Consider the following 19,571-nt stretch of genomic DNA (forward strand, 5'->3'; position numbering starts at 1 on the left):
TGCCTTTAGCCCAGGGCGTGATCCTGGGGACCTGGGATCAAGCCCCATGTCGGGCTCCCTGCATGGAGCCTGCTTCTCTTTCTGTCATTCTCTGTCTCTGTCTCTCTCTCATGAATAAATAAATAAAATCTTAAAAAAAAATTAATTGTTGGAGGGTGCCTGGCTGGCTCCTTTGGTACAGCATGTGACTCTTGATCTTGGGGTTGTGGGTTCAAGCCCTACACTAGGAGTAGAGCTTACTTTTTAAAAAAAAGCCCAACTTATTGAATATGTATCAAGCAAAAGGAAATGATTTATTAATAAAATATGTATACTTTTTATACTAAAAATGAGATTTATTACATGCATGGTATATATTACTGTTTTATACTCTATGAAATTGTTTTTTTTTTAAAGATTTTATTTATTCATGAGAATACAGAGAGAGAGAGAGAGGCAGAGACAAAGGCAGAGGGAGAAGCAGGCTCCATGCAGAGAGCTTGATGTGGGACTTGATTCTGGGTCTCCAGGATCACGCCGTGGGCTGTAGGCAGCACTAAACCGCTGAGCCACCGGGGCTGCCCCTGAAATTGTTTTTATTTCCTAGCCTTTCCATTATTGATATCATTATCTAGCAACACTCACTAAAAGTAGAGGTTACTCACTTATAAAGTTCCAAAGTATTTTTCAAAATATGCTTGAAAAATCTCAGGATGAGATTTTTCTGGATTTCATACAACTAAAATGAACATTTAGTAGCTTGTTCTTTTTTGTTTCCTTGTAATTTTGGGCCAGATAATTTTAAAGGGATTAAAAGTTGGACAGTATAGTGCTATGCTTTATTCATTGTTTTTCAACACTAATAGAATTTTCTAATGTGTGTATGTGTTTGAATAAAGAGAGACAGACAGACAGAGTGGAGAGAAATCAAGAATGAATAAGGTTTTTGCATGAGCTGAAAGAATAGGGTTGCCATTTACTAAGATGGGGAAAGAATGTGGAAGGGACAGTATTATGGGGGAAAATCAGAAATCTAATTTGGAATATGTTAACTTGGAGATGCCTTTTAGACCTCCAAACTAAGATGATAAGTCAGTTAAACTCAAAAATCACTCAAAAATCTTGAGTTCAGGGGCAAGTTCTAGGTAGAGTTAATATTTGTAAAGTGCTTAAAATAGTACCTTGGATATCCTTTTAAACTAAATCATACCATGACTCTCTTTTTCAAAACTCTCCAGTGACTCTTCAATTTATTCAGAGACAAAGGCAAAATCTTTACAGTGTGCCTACAAAGCTCTCTGTAATTTGCTTTGTCCCGCCTCCAACATCTGCTTTGGTGATGGTAATGCTAGATGCTGTAACAAATAAACCCTATAGTACCAGGGGCTTAACATAATTGAAATTTATTTGCTTGTTTGTTTCTTTTTCTTCCTTCCTTTCTTTCTTTTTAAAGATTTTACTTCCTTGAGAGAGAGAGAGCGCATGAGCATGGGAGTGGCAGAGGGAGAAGCAGACTCCCCACTGAGCAGGGAGCCTGGTGTGGGGCTCCATCCCAGGACCCTGGGATCATGGCCTGAGCCAAAGGCAGATGCTTAACTAAGCCACCCAGGTGCCCCTGAAGTTTATTTCTTGTTCACAAAACTGTCCAGTGTGGGTGCTCTTGGTCAGTTGGAACCTTTCCTCTATGTGCTTGATTCAGAGATCCAGGCTCTGTCTTCTTTTTTACCATTCCTTAGACTCTCAGAATCTTAGAATCTCTACTTAGAATCTAAAATCTCAGAATCTTAGAATCTCTACTTCTAGCTGGTGGGAGGCATAAAAGAGAGAAGCCTCATTTGCTTCTTAAATACCCTGATTAGCAGTGACACACAAATTCCTACAAACATTCCACTGGTGAGAACTAGTCACACGGCCACATCTAGATGCAAGTGGGACTGGGAAATGTTGCCATGACTAGACAGCTGCTTCCTAGGGACAACTCTACACACTGTGTAAAGGTTTCATGATTTTTTTGTGAACTACTAGCCAATTCCACCACACCTTCTACAATCTTCTACCACTCTTCCCACCCCAACTCTTTCTAGCCACCCCAGACTTTTTAGAACTCCTTGAACACTCTAGGCACATTTCAGCCTCATGCTCTTCCCTGGACTTACCTTCCCTCAGATGTCCATTTGTTTATTCTCATGTGCTTAATTGTGAAATGGGTGCCCCAGAATGCCACTTATTAAGAGTGTATTATGTCCCAGATATTAGAAAGTCTTTTTTTCATTGATTAAAAAAAATTAATTTAACAATCTTCAAAGCAATCTTCTGAAAGGTAAGAATGATTATTCTTATTCCAGAGAGGTTAACTGATGTGCCTCAGCTCACACAGCTAGTAAAAGCAGGATTGGGGATTTTTTTTTTTTTTTTTTTTTTTTTTTTTTATGATAGTCACACACAGAGAGAGAGAGAGAGGCAGAGACACAGGCAGAGGGAGAAGCAGGCTCCATGCACCGGGAGCCCGACGTGGGACTCGATCCCAGGTCTCCAGGATCGCGCCCTGGGCCAAAGGCAGGCGCCAAACCGCTGTGCCACCCAGGGATCCCCAGGATTGGGGATTTAAACACTAAATCTAAGGAGCATCCAGTTCTCTTTTCTCTCTCTCGAAAGAAGCAATCACTCTGCCAAACACATTTTCTACTGGGAAGGAGATCACTTGACAGTTGAGTATTCTGGGCCTCTGAGCAGTTACATTTCCCAGGGAAAATTAATACAGTTGGGCTTTTGTTTCAAACTTGTGTTTTATGAGTTGAGTTAGTGTGAGAGATCTCCCAGAATTTGATTGCCCTGGATGCATTAGATAAAAAGTCTCTGGGCTTTCAGACTGAGGACATTTAAGTCTTTTTCAAGTCTCTTCTCCCATATCACCCCCAAGTGATCTTTTTAAGATGTCGGTCAGATCTTGTTATTCCTCAGCTCAAATTCCTCTAACTTACCACCCCTGATACACACTCTACAGGATAAATTCTCTGGCCTGGCATTTGAAGCTTTTCCTGCTCTGTCCCTCTCTTTCCTTGGTTTCATCCCCTTTTAATTTTCCATTTCACATTGAATTGAATTACTTGCTGTTGCCTAAATGTACCAATTTAATATGTCACTCTCTGTCATTGCCCTTGCATCCTGAAACATCTTTTTCTCTCCCCTTTTACCTGAGAAATTCCTTTTGATTCTCTGGAACTCAGGTCATATTATACTGCCTTCTGGAAGCATTCCCTGACCATCTGCCAACCTGAGGTGGTGCCTCAGGTGCTGTGTAATTATTTAGTTCTCTGAGCCCCCTCTATTATCTCTGTCCCCAACATATAGGAAGGATAGGGTGGGGCATCACCCTGAATAGGCTTTGTAAAGATACCTTCTCCTTCCTACTTTTTAATTTTTGTTTGTGTATATATATATATTGAATATATATATATGTATATATATATATATAAAATATATATTCATGAGAGACACACAGAGAGAGAGAGGCAGAGACACAAGCAGAGGGAGAAGCAGGCTCCATGCAGGGAGCCTGATGTGGGACTCGATCCCGGGTCTCCAGGATCACACCCTCGGCCAAAGGCAGGCACCAAACCGCTGAGCCACCCAGGCATCCCTGTTTGTTTATATTTTTTGAGCCCAACACAGGGCTTAAACTCACAACCCTGAGATCAAGAGTCAGACACTTAACTGACTGAGCCATCCAGGCTTCCCTTCTCCTCCTCTTTTTGTCCCATCAGTTCAGGCAGGTTACATACAGGGAGGGGCAGGTACTATGGTTCCCTGTGATGTTGGCTGTGACCTCCAGGCCACCCTCCCTAAGGGTACCAATGTTTGAGAGAAGCACCCAGGGGAGAACCCAGGAGATAACCCAGAAGAGAACCAGGGTTGGCCTTTGGGGAAACCAGCTGCTTTCCGAGTCCTTAGTAGCAGCCTGCCAAAGCAAGCCTCTTGCTGGAATAATAATAATAATTTATAATAATTATGGAATGCCATGTATGTTCCAATAATAATGATAATTTATAATAATTATGGAATGCCGTGTCACTGTTATGACCATTTTACCAGTTTGCACATTTATCTTATGTAATCTTCACAAAAACATGACTGCCGGCCCCTGGAAAATGCCCAAGGTCACACAGTAAATGACAAAGTCAGGATTCAAATCTAAGCATTCTGTTTCTAGAGCCCATCGCAGTAACCACCATACTGTATTACCTTTCTGGCTTCCGATCCCCAGCTTCCTGTCTATCCTCTGTGGGAAACCAAATCAGAGGGTCCCAAGACAAGAACCAGGAGGCAAATTTCTCTACTCCTCATTCCCCACTTGCTCTCAGAAGGACTGGCTCAGAGATGGACCTGAGAATTCTCCTAAGTGGAAGAAGGGGAGCTCCTAAGTGGCCTGGGCCTCTGGGAACTCCAGGAGAGAGAACAGGACAGTCTGATGCTTGGGAAAAGGCCTGCCTGGGGTGGTGGGTTAGGGAGCTGGGAGCTGACCACAAGCCCAGGAGTCTAGCCTGGGTTTTGTCTCTTAGACTCTATATAACCTTGGGGGCAGTCTTGTTTCTTTCTGAGCCTTAGTTTCCCCATTTGTAAAACAAAGGTAAATATGGGGCTGGCTGATCCACCTCCTCCAAAAGAGAAGTCCTCTTCAGCTCTCCTGCCCACGGAAGCCACGGGGCAGGCGCGGCGGGAAGGAGCCCTCTGGGGTCTAGGTGTCGCCTGGAGCTGGGGGGAGTGGGCTGCCCAGGTCAGCCCTGCGACCCCATCCCCGTGACAGGGCCCGGCTAACGAGGAGACGTCGGGACTTCTGGATGGGGGAACAGAACACGGGCCAGGGAATCGGCTCTGCGGGGTGCGCCCACTCATCCCTCACCTCCTCATCCTCTCAAAGGGAGTCGCAGCCTCGAGGGGGTGGTGGTTGCGGGCGAGCGGGCAGTGGCCGGCGGCGCTGCGGCGGCCGCCTGGGAAGCTGCGGCCCGCGGGGCCCGAAGAGCATCACGTCATCCTTTCCGCCAGGCGCCCGCCCCCTCCCCGACGGCGCCTGCGCAGGCGCGGCGGGAGGGGGTCGCGGTGTGGGCTCTCCTCAGCGCTTTCCGCCCTTCTTCAGGCTCGCTCCGGTCGCGGCGCTCTCGGCTGACGGCGGCGGCGGCGGGGAGAGGAAGGCGTCCAGGATGCGGCGCGGGGCGGCCCGGTGCCCCCCTGCCCCGTCACGGCAGCCGCGGCGGCCGCGGGGACCGGGCCAGGGCCGGGGGCGGCGGCCCGAGCCGCGGTAGCGGCGGCGGCGGCGGGAGGGGCGGCCTGAGGGCGGGCGGGCGCCCTGGTGCGGGGGCTCCGCGCTCCGCACGGCCCGGCCCGGCTCGGCCCCGGCGCCATGAGCGGCGGCGGCGGCGGCGGAGGGGGCTCGGCGCCCAGTCGTTTCGCCGACTACTTTGTCATCTGCGGGCTGGACACCGAGACCGGGCTGGAGCCGGACGAGCTGTCGGGTGAGTGCGCGCGGAGTCCCGGGCTGCTTCCCCGCGCCCGCTGCGTCCGGGGACCCTCGAGGAAACCTCCCTGCTTTGTCCCGCGAGCTGGGCGAGGGCCGGTCCGCGGGACCCACGGCTGGCGCGGGGGAAGGGGGTGTCGGGCTAGAGGTGGGCAAGCGGGCTGAGGGGCTCTGGTCGGGAGGGGCGTGAACGGCCCCTGCGCCCCCTGCGCTGTGCCCCTGTAGTAGGGGACGACGAGGGGGGGGAAGCGCTGTGTGTTCTGTCTCGTGAAGGTAAAACGACTTTGTGCAAGATGAAGGTAAGCTTGTTGCCGAACACCCGTTAGGGAGGGAAGAATCACAGCGAAAGTAAGTTCCACCCAGACTTAAAAAAAAAAAAAAAAAAAAAGAGAAAAAAAACAAACCAAGGAGAGCAAAACAAACTTGTGAGTTTTTCTGGCCTCTTCCCAAGAAGGCAGTTCCTCAAAACCGTTCTAACTCAGCCCTGGGCCGGGCCCCCTGGTTTGATAGGACATGAAGTAATAACGTGAACTTGAGCCACACCAAGGATGAGAACTCTCTTAGTTCTAGAAAGGACCAGTACCCCGGGGCCATTCCTCTGTTTATGAAAAGTAACGAGTGGCCGTTTAGGAGACCAGCCTCATTTGTGAGTAAAAAAGGGCAGCAACCTAATGAGGGAGTCTCGGTTGGGTACTGATGCTTCCTAAGTCATCTTTCAAAGAGGAAGCGATAGGAAAGTGAAGATGGGGCCCAGATCAAATTTGACAAGAATTGCAGAAGGATGTCATAACTGTAAAATCCCCACCAATACCGCTGCACTGTCATTGGAGCCTTTGAATTGCAACAGTTTTGAAAAAGTTTTGTCTGGAGTGTCCAGTTTGCAGGTTTCATGCGAATGGAGGTTTGTTGTGTCATCCTGGTTTGATGAGGGATACTCCTTTCCAGTGTTCTGTCATGATGTGTTCACTCAAGTTTCCTGGAAGCGATTATGCTATTGACTAATTTTACCTTGCTTCAGAGATAATAGGGCAGGGTTTTTTTGTTTTTCTTTTTTTGTCACCAGAAAAATCCCAGTGTTTCTTATGAAAAAAATTAGGTGCATACTTTAAATGATAAAAATAGACCATCTTTTATAAAACATGATCAATTGATGACCTTTAACAAGGTCAGAACAAATACATTATTTTCTCAAATTAATACCACATGGAGAAAAAAATCATGAAGCAACAATGCTATTGATACTAGGTCTTTTGTTGGGAGCAATTTTACTGTTTCAAGTTCACTTCAAATTCTTATAATACAGATGTTAGTTTTTCATCTGTTTCATAGTTACTAAATTTGTGACTTTTTGATGTAGTTGTTGGAATTCAGTTCATGATGTTGGAGCTGGGAGGGACCTAGAGAGGAAAATGAGTCCCAGGAAGGACTGTATGGACCTACATCCTGTTAGTTAATTGCTTGACTTTTGGTTCAGCGTTCCTCTCAGAGTAAACTGCATCTCATTGCTTGGCTGGGTCTTTAGAAAACACTAACATATTGAGAAAGACTAAAAAGAATACAGTTCTCCTCAGTAATAGAAACTTTAAAGTGGTGGAATATACAAGTGTTTTCTTTATGCTGTGCTTTTGCGTGTTTATTAAATTTTCTAGAAATTTGATTTTAGAAAATAAAGATGGCTTGCAAATGATAAAGCATAAGAATGAAGCTGGGAAGTGATGTGTTAGTGAGAGCATGGATTTTGCTGTTAAATATTACTCCTCTTCAGTATATTGGCTATCTCTGTGACTGTGGGGCAAATTAGATAACTCTGCTGGGATCTTCATCTATTAAAAAAAAAAAAAAAAAAAAAAGAAATGTAAGTAAAAAGCATCTCATCAAGTAGGCACTCAGAAATGTTACTTTTCTTTTAGTGAATATCTGCTAATTATATGTTTTTTTAGCAAGCTAAAATTATATCCCTGTGGCAGCTTATTGGGAGAATAAAGAAAGGGGACCAGTTGTATAAAATGTGTGAAGAAAGGGTATTTTTTTTCTGTCTTTTTAAATGTGGTTGCAGTAGTGGAATGCCAAGACCATTTATTCAGTAGGTGGCCTTTGTTCGAATGGGCACTGATTGAAGGATTTCTTTTTTTCCTTCATTTCATTTCTGGTGAGTTGGTAGGGGAATCTGGACTACCCAGAGGGAATCTGAATAAAATAAAAACAATACAAATAGCTCTATGGAGGTCAGTCTTGAGACTCTACAGGGTGGATTTTCTCTTACAGCTCTCAAACTGATGATGTCATAGTAAGTGAAACTATAGGAAATTGTGAATTGCACTCAGGTCTTTAGGGAAGTACTGAGGAGTCTATGTTCTCCCTATGAAAATTAAGTTCTATACTTCAGGTAGCTTCTATACTCTTGCAAAGTGAATCCAAAACAGGCAAATCAAAGACACTTACTTGTTCCTCTAGTTTTGTGGAGAAGGATTAAAATTCATTCTTGTTGCAACAATCAGCATAGAGCTTGCTGTGTTGAACGTAAACTCAAATCACTAGATTTTATAGGAGTCTCTCCCTGTCACTTCCCCTTTCTTGCAGACTTAAGTATTTAGGCAAGTCATGTACTTATTTGTTGTGCAAGGAACTGAGGAAGGTATGATAATTGTTTTCTGGTAGGTTGAAGTATTTTGGGTTGGAGGAGGGGAAGGTAATCAATGAGTGGATCATAAGTCTAGCTAACTTGAGGAAATAGTGTCTGCTTGCTAGCTTTTTGAGCTTGTCAGAGAAAGCAAATATGTAAGAATTGCCTTTGATTTATGGGATCAAAATGGGGAGACAGATGGTAGTAGAGTCCAGTCCCTTTCTTAGCCCTTTGATGGATGGATGGCTTGGGCATCTTTTTTCCCCCCTTTTTTCTTCTTGTAGTCACCACCAGTGACTGCAGGAGAAGGCCTACTACCATGAGATGGGATTCCTGAGTTTAACTTCCCCTGTCTCTGTCTGAAAGTTAAGGTTCCAGAATACATGTGGCCTGTTTCTAACTCTGGAATCTTTTTAAGTTCCTCTGAACTGATCTGCACCCAGCATTGAAATGTAAGTAAGTATTCTTGGTTCATGCATCCACTACTCCAGTTTTCTCAGGCTCTGCCAAGAATTGAAGAGAAGGACTTGGGGATATAGATAGGAGACTGGTCAGTATTTTGTATGAGCCTGTTTAGAACACTGAGAATACACTGAAATCATCTTTTAATGTCACCGTTAGAAGAGAGAAAAAATGCTTACTGACTAGGAAAGCCAGAGGACCGGTGAGATCATCTTCCTCCTTAACCATATTGAGCAGTGAATATAGAACATAAAAATCATGGCATGTCAAATGTGGAAGCACTCCTCAAGAGATTATATAACTTTCTGATGACTTTACAGATGAAAAAACTGAGGCCATGAGAAAGGTGGAGAATATTTTTCTCCTTTGCCACCTTTCATTCTTCTTTTCCACTATTTGAGTGATGCTTTGCAGTAATCCGTTGAGGAGAGGGGACAAGTAAAGTATTTGTTGGGCAGGGACAGGAGCAGAAATTACGGCAATTTTTCTAGTACAGGTTTCAGTTTCATGTTAAGGAAGAATAGTATGTGTGATTCTCATGAGGGATGTCTTTTTTTTTTTTAAGCTTTTTCATAGAATTTCACACTGGACATTGACATGAATAGTACGGAGAACTTCAGTACATCCTTTTTCCAGATTGACTGATTAACGTTCTGCTCCATTTGTTTTATGATTTGTATATGTTCTCTCTCCTATATATACATATATATAAACAACTTCACTGAGATATAATTCATATACTATATAATTCACATATTTAAAGTGTGCAGTTTAGTGGTTTTTAGTATATTCACAGAGTTGGGCAATCAGTATAGTCAGCTTTATCTATTTATCTATTTATTTATTTATCTAAGATTTTATTTATTCATTCATTCATTCATTCATTTGAGACAGAGAGAGGGAGAGGCAGGCTCCATGCAGGAAGCCCCAAGTGGGACTGGATCCTGGGTCTCCAGGATCACGCCCTGGGCTGAAAGCGGTGCTAAACTGCTGAGCCCCCGGGGCTGCCCTATAGTCAGTTTTAGAATATATTCATCGTGTCCCCCTTCATACCCATTAACAGTCACTCCCTATTTCCTTCCAACTCTGTATTCCTCCTTAGCCCTAAGCAACCACTAATCTACTTTTGATCTTTATAGATTTGCCTATTCTGGACATTTCACGTAAGTGGAGTCCTGTGTGGTCTTTTGTGACTGGCTTTTTTCGTTTAGCACGTTTTCGGGGTTCATCCATGTTATAGCATTTATCAATATGTTACTTCTTTTTATAGTTGAATAATATTCTGTTGTATGAATAAACCACATTTTATTTATCCATCAATTGATGGACATTGGGTTGTTTATACTTTTTGATTACTATGAATAATGTTGCTGTGAATTTGTGTACATTTTTGTGTGGACATATCTTTGTATTTCTCTTGGGTATATACATAGGAGTGGAATTGCTGGATCATATGGCAACTCTGTTTAACTTTTTGAGAAATTTCCAGACTATTTTCCAGTACAACTACATCAGTATACATTCCCACTAGCAGTGTATGAAGGTTCCACTTTCTCCATGTCCTCACCAACACTTTTTTTAAAGATTTTATTTATTTATTCATGAGAGAAAGAGAGAGAGAGAGAGAAAAGCAGAGACATAGGCAGGCCAATGCAGGGAGCCTGAGATGGGACCTGATTCCGGGACTTCAGGATTACCGCCTGATCCGAAAGCAGATGCTTAACTGCTGAGCCACCCAGGCCTCCCCCCACCAACACTTTTTATCTTTATTTTTGATTACAGACATCCTAGTGGGTGTTAAGATATCTCATTGTGATTTTGATTTGCATGGCTAAGACAGATATCTTATATAAAAGAAAAAAAAAAAAGGCTATCTCTTTCCTGAGATGAAGTGGCTATAAAAAGCTTGATGAGCCAGTTTAAAACAGGGAGTCAATATGAGCTAATTTTTATTTTATTTTTATTTTCCTCTGCTAGTCTTTCAATTTTATGCAGATTTTCTCATGGTTATTTTTTTTTTTTTCTCATGGTTATTATATAAAGACATTTCTTTTTATTTTATTTTTTAAAGATTTTATTTATTCATGAGAGAGAGGGGGGAGAGAGAGAGAGACAGAGAGAGAGACAGAGAGAGAGGGAGAGGCAGAGACACAGGCAGAGGGAGAAGCAGGCTCCATGCAGGAAGCCCGATGTGGGACTTGATCCCGGGACTCCAGGATCATACTATAAAGGCATTTCTGCTTTGAATCTCAGACTCCTAGCTGAAGCAAAACTAGAATCCTGAGAGCTTACCTCAAGTGTCTGTGATAACTTCCAGAGGTCAAGGTTGCTGTATAGCAGGGGGAGATTTCCTAAGTTAGATCACATATTTCTTTTTTTAAAGTTGAGCAAAGGAGAAGTCAAGAGGAGATCAACATACAAAAAACAGAGCAGTACAAAGCAGTTTAAAAGTACATGCTGGGGCACCTGACTGGCTTGGTGATAGAGCATGCAGCTCTTCATCTTGGGATCCTGAGTTCAAGCACTAAGTAGGTGTGGAGCTTACTTAAAAATTAAAAAAAAAAACATTAAATTACATGCTAAATTTAGTTGGAGAGACTGTATATTCTTAAACATGAAAGAACCCTACTTTGTACTCCCTGAGGTAGGGAGGATCACATTGAAGGTAAGTGGGTTTTTACTTGAATGGCACTGGAGCCTTGCTCCACTTTTTTTTAGGAGGAAATCCTGAGTCACAGTGTTTGTTGCTTAAATCAAAAGCTCTTAGACTCTGCTCGGCCCTTCCTTCCCTCCTAGATTAGAAACAGTTTTCTTTGCCTAAGGCGTCCTTTGGCAACACGCATTTCCAGTTCTATTTCCTTTTATAAGCTTGTTTTCTGGCTAACTCTGGTGGACGGCGTTTTTGGACTTGCCTTGGTTCCTCAGTTTCTGTTGTCATCTCTAGGTATGAATTGCTGTTAAGGAGTCTTAGAGGTCTCTGAGGAACTTAGGCACACGTGAGGAAACCTGTTGGATATGGCATAGGATCCAGTGAAAGAGAGAAAGACTTGACCTTTTAGAAGCTGATGACTTCTTAGAATTCAGTGATTTCACATAGGCTATCATTGCCAGATTTTTAGATTTAGTTCTCAAAAGTTATTAAGTGAGGCAGATAATGGACAGATGTCTGTGTTCCTGATGTCCAGTGGTGGCTGGTTTTAAATTTTTTTTTTTTTATTATTTATTTATGATAGTCATACAGAGAGAGAGAGAGAGGCAGAGACACAGGCAGAGGGAGAAGCAGGCTCCATGCACCGGGAGCCTGACGTGGGATTCGATTCCGGGTCTCCAGGATCGCGCCCTGGGCCAAAGGCAGGCGCCAAACCGCTGCGCCACCCAGGGAATCCCTGGTTTTAATTTTAATTTAGAGTATATGGACTAGGTTTATGAGTGACAGGGTCCTATCATGGTGGAAAATGAGAGCATGTGTCAGCTCTCAAGCTGTTTCCACTATGCTCCTAGATGATCAGATATGACTCCAGGAAGTAAGATGGGAACAGGTATAGCTTAGACCATCAGATTTCTCAGATACTCATACTTAAGGATATATGCTTGATTATCATCCATGGGATCTGTCATAGTTTCCTGTTGAAGGTAGCCAGGTTAGTAATTTTTTTTTTTTTTTTGTTCATTAGTATGATGGGTAAGTCAAGTTAGAATTTTGCTAGGCCATCTGTGATCTACTAGTATAAGCAGAACTAGCCAGGTTAGTCTTAAATGGACTTTTCATGGAGTGCTGAGAGGCCTAAGCAGAGAAAAGGTTTATGGAGGTTGCTCTTGTTAAGCTTCATTCCTCTGAGTGTGGGATTCCTAACTTCTAAACTATTCCTAGTTGGCAGAACATGAGTGTGCATTCATTAGTATTGGTCACAGAATTTAAAAAGTCAGACTAGAAATCAGATAGTCTATCACTTTTGACAGATGATAATGATTAGTATTTGTAAGTGACTATAGTTTTACAGTGTACTTTTTTTTTTTTTTTCAATTTTTATTTGTTTATGATAGTCACACACACAGAGAGAGAGAGAGGGAGAAGCAGGCTCCATGCACCGGGAGCCCGATGTGGGACTCGATTCCGGGTCTCCACGATCGCGCCCTGGGCCAAAGGCAGGCGCCAAACCACTGCACCACCCAGGGATCCCTACAGTGTACTTTTAAAGAGTTTAAAATTTTTTTCAACTCCACTTGAAAAGTAATTTTTTATCCATTATCATCTGGCAAGTTGGAAAGAACCGTTAGAATTCATATCTTCTGTCTGCTGTCAAACCATTGATGAGATTATTGTTTTTAATTATAGATGTGGGAAAATTGAAGCAATGGCTTAATCGTTGAATTAGCAGAGCTATGGTGTGGCCTCTTTAATTCCGTCCCAACCCACATTGTAGTAGAGGAACTCTGTCAGGAGAGGAACCGGGTCACTCATGGTCTGAATGGTAGTTAAGGCCGGTTGTTGTTTTATATATGTATTTTCCTGTCTACCCCACTCTTATCAGTTCTGGAAATGTTTTTCTTAGATCAAATAGTTACTGGGGCTTTGTTTCTAGGAAGCTCCCTTTTGTGTGGCTAATTCAGGATGTTTGATACTTTTTTGTCTGAGGTTTGTTTTCTTTTTTTTTTTTTTTTTCTGAGGTTTGTTTTCTTTGAAAAAAAAAAAAAGTTTGCATCTGTTAACCTCAGAAATCCCTTAGCTTAGGCTGCAGTTTGCATATTTTGTGGTCTTAGTTTGGGGGCTGGCAGGGACTTCTGGTTTAACATACTCTGTATAACTAAAGAATATTATGAGAAAAGCAGCAAAGAAACTTTCAAGATTTTTAAAGGCAGGTAGACAGAGGAGGAAATGATTTAGAAATGGTAATCATAAGCCTCAATTTATAAGTGGATAATACCAATTTATAACAAATTGCATGCATTTTTGTTAACATACATTAGAATTACTTTACACAAGAATGTCAGAGGACTTGGTTCTTTTCTCAGTTGTGTTATTGCTGATGTCCTTTTCTTTTTTTCTAGTTTTAGAATAATAGCCCTTGGACACTGTCTTAGCCTAGTTGTGAAGATAGGTATTGATTATTGTTATACTGTCGAAGAAAACTTGAGATTTTACTTAGGTAAGTTAGGTATTCCTTTTCTTGTTTTTCCCAGAGTCTTTATTTGTCAATGACCATTAAATGTTTTCTTAATTTTTTTTACTGGTAATAAAAATCATAGGTTCATTATAAAAATTAAAATATTACAGAGTTATGTTATAAATTCCTTTTGTCCCAGGGTTAGCTAGACAAATTTCTTAGCTTTACCATAGACAGTTCTTTATTTACTTTTTTTTTTTTTAAGATGTTATTTATTCATTTGAGATAGAGAGAGCCTGAGCAGGAGGGGCTGAGGGAGGAGAAGCAAGCCCAACTTGGGGCTCAGTCTCAGGACCCCAGGATCATGACCCGAGCTGAAAGAAGACCCTTAACCAACTGAGTCACCCAGGGGCCCTGAAGACAGTGCTTTACATAGTAGTTGCTGATAAAGATTTGTTCTGTTAATTATGAAATGATAGGGGCTGCTTATTCAAATTTTCAAGGAATTGTATGTAATCATGTTTTTTTTTCTGATATAAAGCATAGGATATAACTTTTAGAATTTAAGCCAAACTTCCACAACTGTTCTAAGTGCTAAGTGATGAAATATGGAGGTGTGTAGAAGAGAGGAATAGCATGGTTTTCCTATACTCAAAAAGTTGAGTCAAAGTCAGATTTAAAGGTAAGATGGGGATGAAAGAGGTGTTTTGTACCACATTCCAATTGTTTTGTAATTTTTAATTTATGAAGCTAAATTTTTTAAAAAAGATTTATTTTATTTTATTTTATTTTATTTTATTTTATTTTATTTATTTATTTTTTTTTAAAAGATTTATTTTAGAGAGAGAGCACAGGGGAGGAGCAGAGGGAGAGGGAGATAACCTCTAGCAGACTCCATGTTGAGCACAAAGCCCAAAGTGGGGCTCTATCCCATGACCCCAAGACCTGAGCTGAAACCAAGAGTTGGGCACTCAACTCACTGGACCACCTAGGCACCTCTGTAAAACTAAATTTTATAATAGTTTAATTTGTTTAACCAGTTCTTTTTTTTTTTTTTTTTTTTTAAGATTTTATTTATTTATTCATGAGAGACACAGAGAGAGAGAGAGGCAGAGACACAGGCAGAGAGAGAAGCAGCCTCCATGCAGGGAGCCTGATATGGGACTCCATCCCAGGACCCCAGGATCACACTCTGGGGAGAAGGGAGGCGCTCAACCCCTGAGCCACCCAGGCGTTCCTGTTTAACCAGTTCTATTGACTTAGGATCATGATCTCTTATTGGCAAAAACTAAAACAAATATCTAGAAGTATCACCTGCTGAACTGACATCCATTCAGTTTGTTAACTCTGATGTTCTGTATGTCCAAATAGAATTTAATCCCTTTCTTTGCTAAATAGTTATTTAATATTCTCCTAGCCCCATTTTTTTTCACAACATCTGTATGAAACACATTTTTTCCCTTGCATTTCCATTGTGTGGAAAGTGGTATTTAAGCATTTGTGGTTTTATCTTCTAGAAGAATGTTTAGTGTTTTGTGGAAGATTGTTGGTCTGCTGATCTTGCTTTGTTGGCTGCTTAGCTCAGTTGGTTATGAGCGTGGTGCATTTAATGAAGCCAACATTGAGTCAGTCTCTGTAAGGACCAGTTGGGTTTGTTTTATCTACTTTTGTAGTAGTCTCAGCTTACCATCTTGCTGACAAGGACACTGTAGGTCAAAGGGAAGACAGGCCAGAAAGTGAGGTTAGAGTAGCATTTCATCCTTGTTATAATAGATGATAATTAATAGGTGTTTATTATTTATTGAATACACTTTAATGCCAGGTATGAGATGGCATCATCCTCATTTTACAGATTAGGGACCTAAAATGAAGAGAATTTAATGTGTCCAAGGGGCACCTGAGTCGCTCAGTTGATTAAGCATCCGCCTTGGGATCCCTGGGTGGCGCAGCGGTTTGGCGCCTGCCTTTGGCCCAGGGCGCGATCCTGGAGACCCGGGATCGAATCCCACGTCGGGCTCCCGGTGCATGGAGCCTGCTTCTCCCTCTGCCTGTGTCTCTGCCTCTCTCTCTATCTCTCTGTGACTATCATAAATAAATAAAAATTAAAAAAAAAATTAAAAAAAAAAAAAAAAGCATCCGCCTTCAGCTCAGGTCATGATCCTGGGGTCCTGGGATGGAGCCCCACCTTGGGCTCCCTCCTCCGCTGAGCAGGGAGCCCGCTTTTTTCTCTTCCTCTGCCTGCCGCTGCTTCCCCTGCTTAAGCACCCTCTCTCTCTCTTCTCTGTCAAATAAATAAAATCTTAAAGAAAAATAATGTGCCCAAGATCACATTGAGAATTGGAAGCCTGTTTTCCCTGTCTCCGAAGTCCTCTACCATAAACTTTTCTCTTACTGGAAGACCAACTTGGTGATGAGACACTTGTTTGCACAGATGTGTGAGATGCAATTGCTCTCCTTGAGCTCATAGTCTTCTGAGGAGGCATGCATATAAATCAACTAACTGCAGAAAAGGTCAGTTCCTTATGGTGTGTTGTTGGGGTTCAGGTGAGGGAAAGAGTTTTGTTCTCTAGCTCGGTAGTTTATGTCTTGCAAATTACTACAGAGGGCTTAGTTATGGGTGTGACCCTGAACAAAAACAGTCTCTGATTTATTCATTGATTAATTCAGTCTCATTAATATGTGCAAAAACACCTGTGGACCTGTATGTAATTGATAGAATCTGAGGGGTAGAAAAAAAGTGTTTGAAGATCATGGTATATTTTTTCTCTCTTTAGAAATAAAACTTTGAGTTATAAACTACACATTTCTTATAGAGAATTTAGAAATTATAGAAAGGTGCAGAAATAAGTGACTCATAATTCTTCTATCCAGAATTGAGCTGTATTTACATAGTTCCTTCTAGTTTTTAAACATTTTTATTGCAGTATAACTTAAACACAGATCCTAAGTATATAGCTTGATGTATTTTTATATATGTATGCATGTGTGTAACCATCATCCAGATCAATTCTTTCCAGTTTTTACTGTGTGTGGGTGTATGTGTGTATACTTTTACATATTGTGATAAAATGAAATGTAAAATTTTGTGATTTGATTTTTTTCACTTAATGTTCTATTATGAATATTTCTCAATATTATGAAATATTCTGAAGTTTTGTTGATCTTATGAAGAGTTAGTTAATTACAGGGAGCAGAAACTCATTCAGACAAGCTAAAATAAAAGGGATTTATTTCAAATTGTAACATATTTATAAATACCATTAAAAGAATATCAAACATAAATATAAAGGTCTATGGAATATTTCAGATTTTCCTTTTTCAATTATTTAAATTTTTTTATTTTTAAAGATTTTTATTTACTTATTCATGAGAGACACAGTGAGAGAGGCAGAGACATAGGCAGAGGAGAAGCAGGCTCCCTATGGGGAGTGTGCTGTGGGACTCAAACCCAGGACTCTGGGATCATGACCTGAGCCAAAGGCAGAGATGCTCAACCACTGAGCCACCCAGGGGTCCTTTTTCTACATCTGTAATAAAATATTAGGGCTTTCCTAAAATATTTCCAATCTGGTAGGAAGAAAATATCTTGTTTTAATCTGAATTTAATTATTTGTGAAGCTTAGCATCTTTTCTTCTATTTCATGTACATTTTACCTGTTCACATCTTTTTTTTTTTTTAAGATTGTATTTATTTATTCATAGAGACACACACATAGAGAGAGAGAGAGAGAGAGAGAGAGGCAGAGACACAGGCAGAGGGAGAAGCAGGCTTCATACAGGAAGCCCGATGTGGGACTCGATCCCAGGTCTCCAGGATCACAACCCAGGCTGCAGGCGGCACTAAACCGCTGCGCCCCCAAGGCTGCCCATGTTTACATCTTTTCTTCATATTTCCATTGGGTTGATTATCTTTTTTTAAAAAAATTTTCACTTTTTTTAAAAGATTCTATTTATTTATTCATGACAGACAGAGAGAGAGGCAGAGACACAGGCAGAGGGAGAAGCAGGCTCCATGCAGGGGGCCCGACATGGGACTCGATCCCAGGTCTCCAGGATCAGGCCCTGGGCTGAAGGCAACCGCTGAGCCCCCGGGGTGTCCAGATTATCTTTTCTTTATTGATTTATGGAAACTGTGTATTAGGAATATTTTGGTTGTCAGGAAATATATCAAAACTTCAAAAATACTTGCAATGAAAAATATATATACACACTAGTGTATACAGGGATCATAAGATAAGTATATTGTGTATATACTGCCTTTTAAATATATTATTATATGTCAGTAATTTTCCCATGGCATTAAAAATGTCTTGAATAGTCTCATGCCATTAAACATTCTTCATATATATGATTTTAATTATTATTTATTTATTTATATATTCTACAGAGAGAGAGAGAGAGAGACAGAAAGAGCACACAAGCAGGGAGAGGGAGAGGGAGAGGGAAAAGCAGGATCCCTGCAGAGCAGAGAGCCCAATGAAGGACTTGATCCCAGGACTCTGGGATCATGACCTGAGCTGAAGGCAGATGCTTAACCGACTGAGCCACCCAGGGACCCTGATTTTAACTATTTAATTCTAAAGTATGAGTGAACTGTAAGAATTTTTGTTTTGAATGGTAGAGTTTTCTTTTTTTTTTTAAGATTTTATTTATTTATTCATGAGAGACCGAGAGAGAAGGAGGCAGAGGGAGAGGCAGGCTCCCCACAGGGCAGGAAGCTGGATATGAGACTCCATCCCAGGACCCTGGGATCATGACCCCAGCTGAAGGCAGATGCTTAACCAACTGAGCCACCCTGAACTGTAAAATTTTTAATGATTTTTTGGCACTTGGGTGGTTTATATATTTTTTATAATTTACACTGTGGTACTTTATACAATCTTGAGTATCTTATTGTTGCTTTAATGTAAATACCAATAAGACATTATTAAGCCAAATTAGATGAATCTTTAAACACATTTCACATGTAGTGATAAATTTCTTCTCAAAAGTCCTATGCCAGGGGATCCCTGGGTGGCTCAGTGGTTTAGCACCTGCCTTTGGCCCAGGGTGTGATCCTGGGTTCCCGGGATCGAGTCCCACATCAGGCTCCCTGCATGGAGCCTGTTTCTCCCTCTGCCTGTGTCTCTGCCTTTCTCTTTGTGTCTCTCATGAATAAATAAATAAAATCTTTAAAACAAAACAAAACAAAAAAACAAAAGTCCTATGCCAATTTATGCTCACCCCTAGTTTGCCATCATTTAGTTATTTACATATATATGTATTGTTTGGTGGGGAGGGTAAATTACACATAACATAAAATTTACCCTTTGGCCATTTAAAAATGTATATAGTTCGGTGGCATTTAGTACTTTTCAGTGTTTTGCAGCCATCACCATTGTGTAGTTTGATAACATTTTCATCACTCTGAGGGGAAGCCCCGTACCTATTAACAGTCACCCCTTATTGCAGTTCCTTTGCCTCCCTCCCTCCACCAGTCCAGGCAACCACTAATCTGCTTTCTGTCTTTATGGATTTGCTTATGCTGGATATTTCATGTAAACGGGATCATGCAATATGTGACCTTTTATGTCTGGATTCTTTCATTTAATGTTTTCTTTTTTTTTTTTTTAAAGATTTCATTTATTCATGAGAGACAGAGAGAGAGAGAGAGGCAGAGACACAGGCAGAGGGAGAAACAAGCTCCATGCAGGGAGCCTGATGTGGGACTTGATCCCCGGTCTCCAGGATCACACCTTGGGCTGAAGGCGGCGCTAAACCACTGAGACACCCGGGCTGCCCACTTTCACTTAATGTTTTCAGGGTTCATTCTAGTTGTTGGATATATTAATACTTCATTCTTTGATTTATTCTTTACTGAAGTATATAGTACAGATTACGTTGTTACATT

At 41.4% G+C, this 19,571-nt stretch overlaps 1 protein-coding gene across 3 annotated transcripts in view; it reads left to right on the forward strand.

The window, feature by feature from the left end:
- The first annotated feature begins 5,363 nt into the window (after nucleotides 1-5,363).
- Nucleotides 5,364-19,571, forward strand: part of DENND5A (DENN domain containing 5A) — a 109,233-nt gene continuing 95,025 nt past the window's right edge. For 2 of the 3 annotated variants that reach the window (XM_041730086.1, XM_041730088.1), the window contains exon 1: nucleotides 5,364-5,489. In XM_041730086.1, the coding sequence (XP_041586020.1) occupies nucleotides 5,378-5,489 (112 nt within the window). In that variant the 5' untranslated portion in view covers nucleotides 5,364-5,377. The remainder of the gene's footprint in view (nucleotides 5,490-19,571) is intronic. The other variant, XM_041730087.1, reaches the window with a different exon arrangement.

This window comes from Vulpes lagopus, chromosome 15 (assembly GCF_018345385.1).
Source record: "Vulpes lagopus strain Blue_001 chromosome 15, ASM1834538v1, whole genome shotgun sequence".
Taxonomy (NCBI): domain Eukaryota; kingdom Metazoa; phylum Chordata; class Mammalia; order Carnivora; family Canidae; genus Vulpes; species Vulpes lagopus.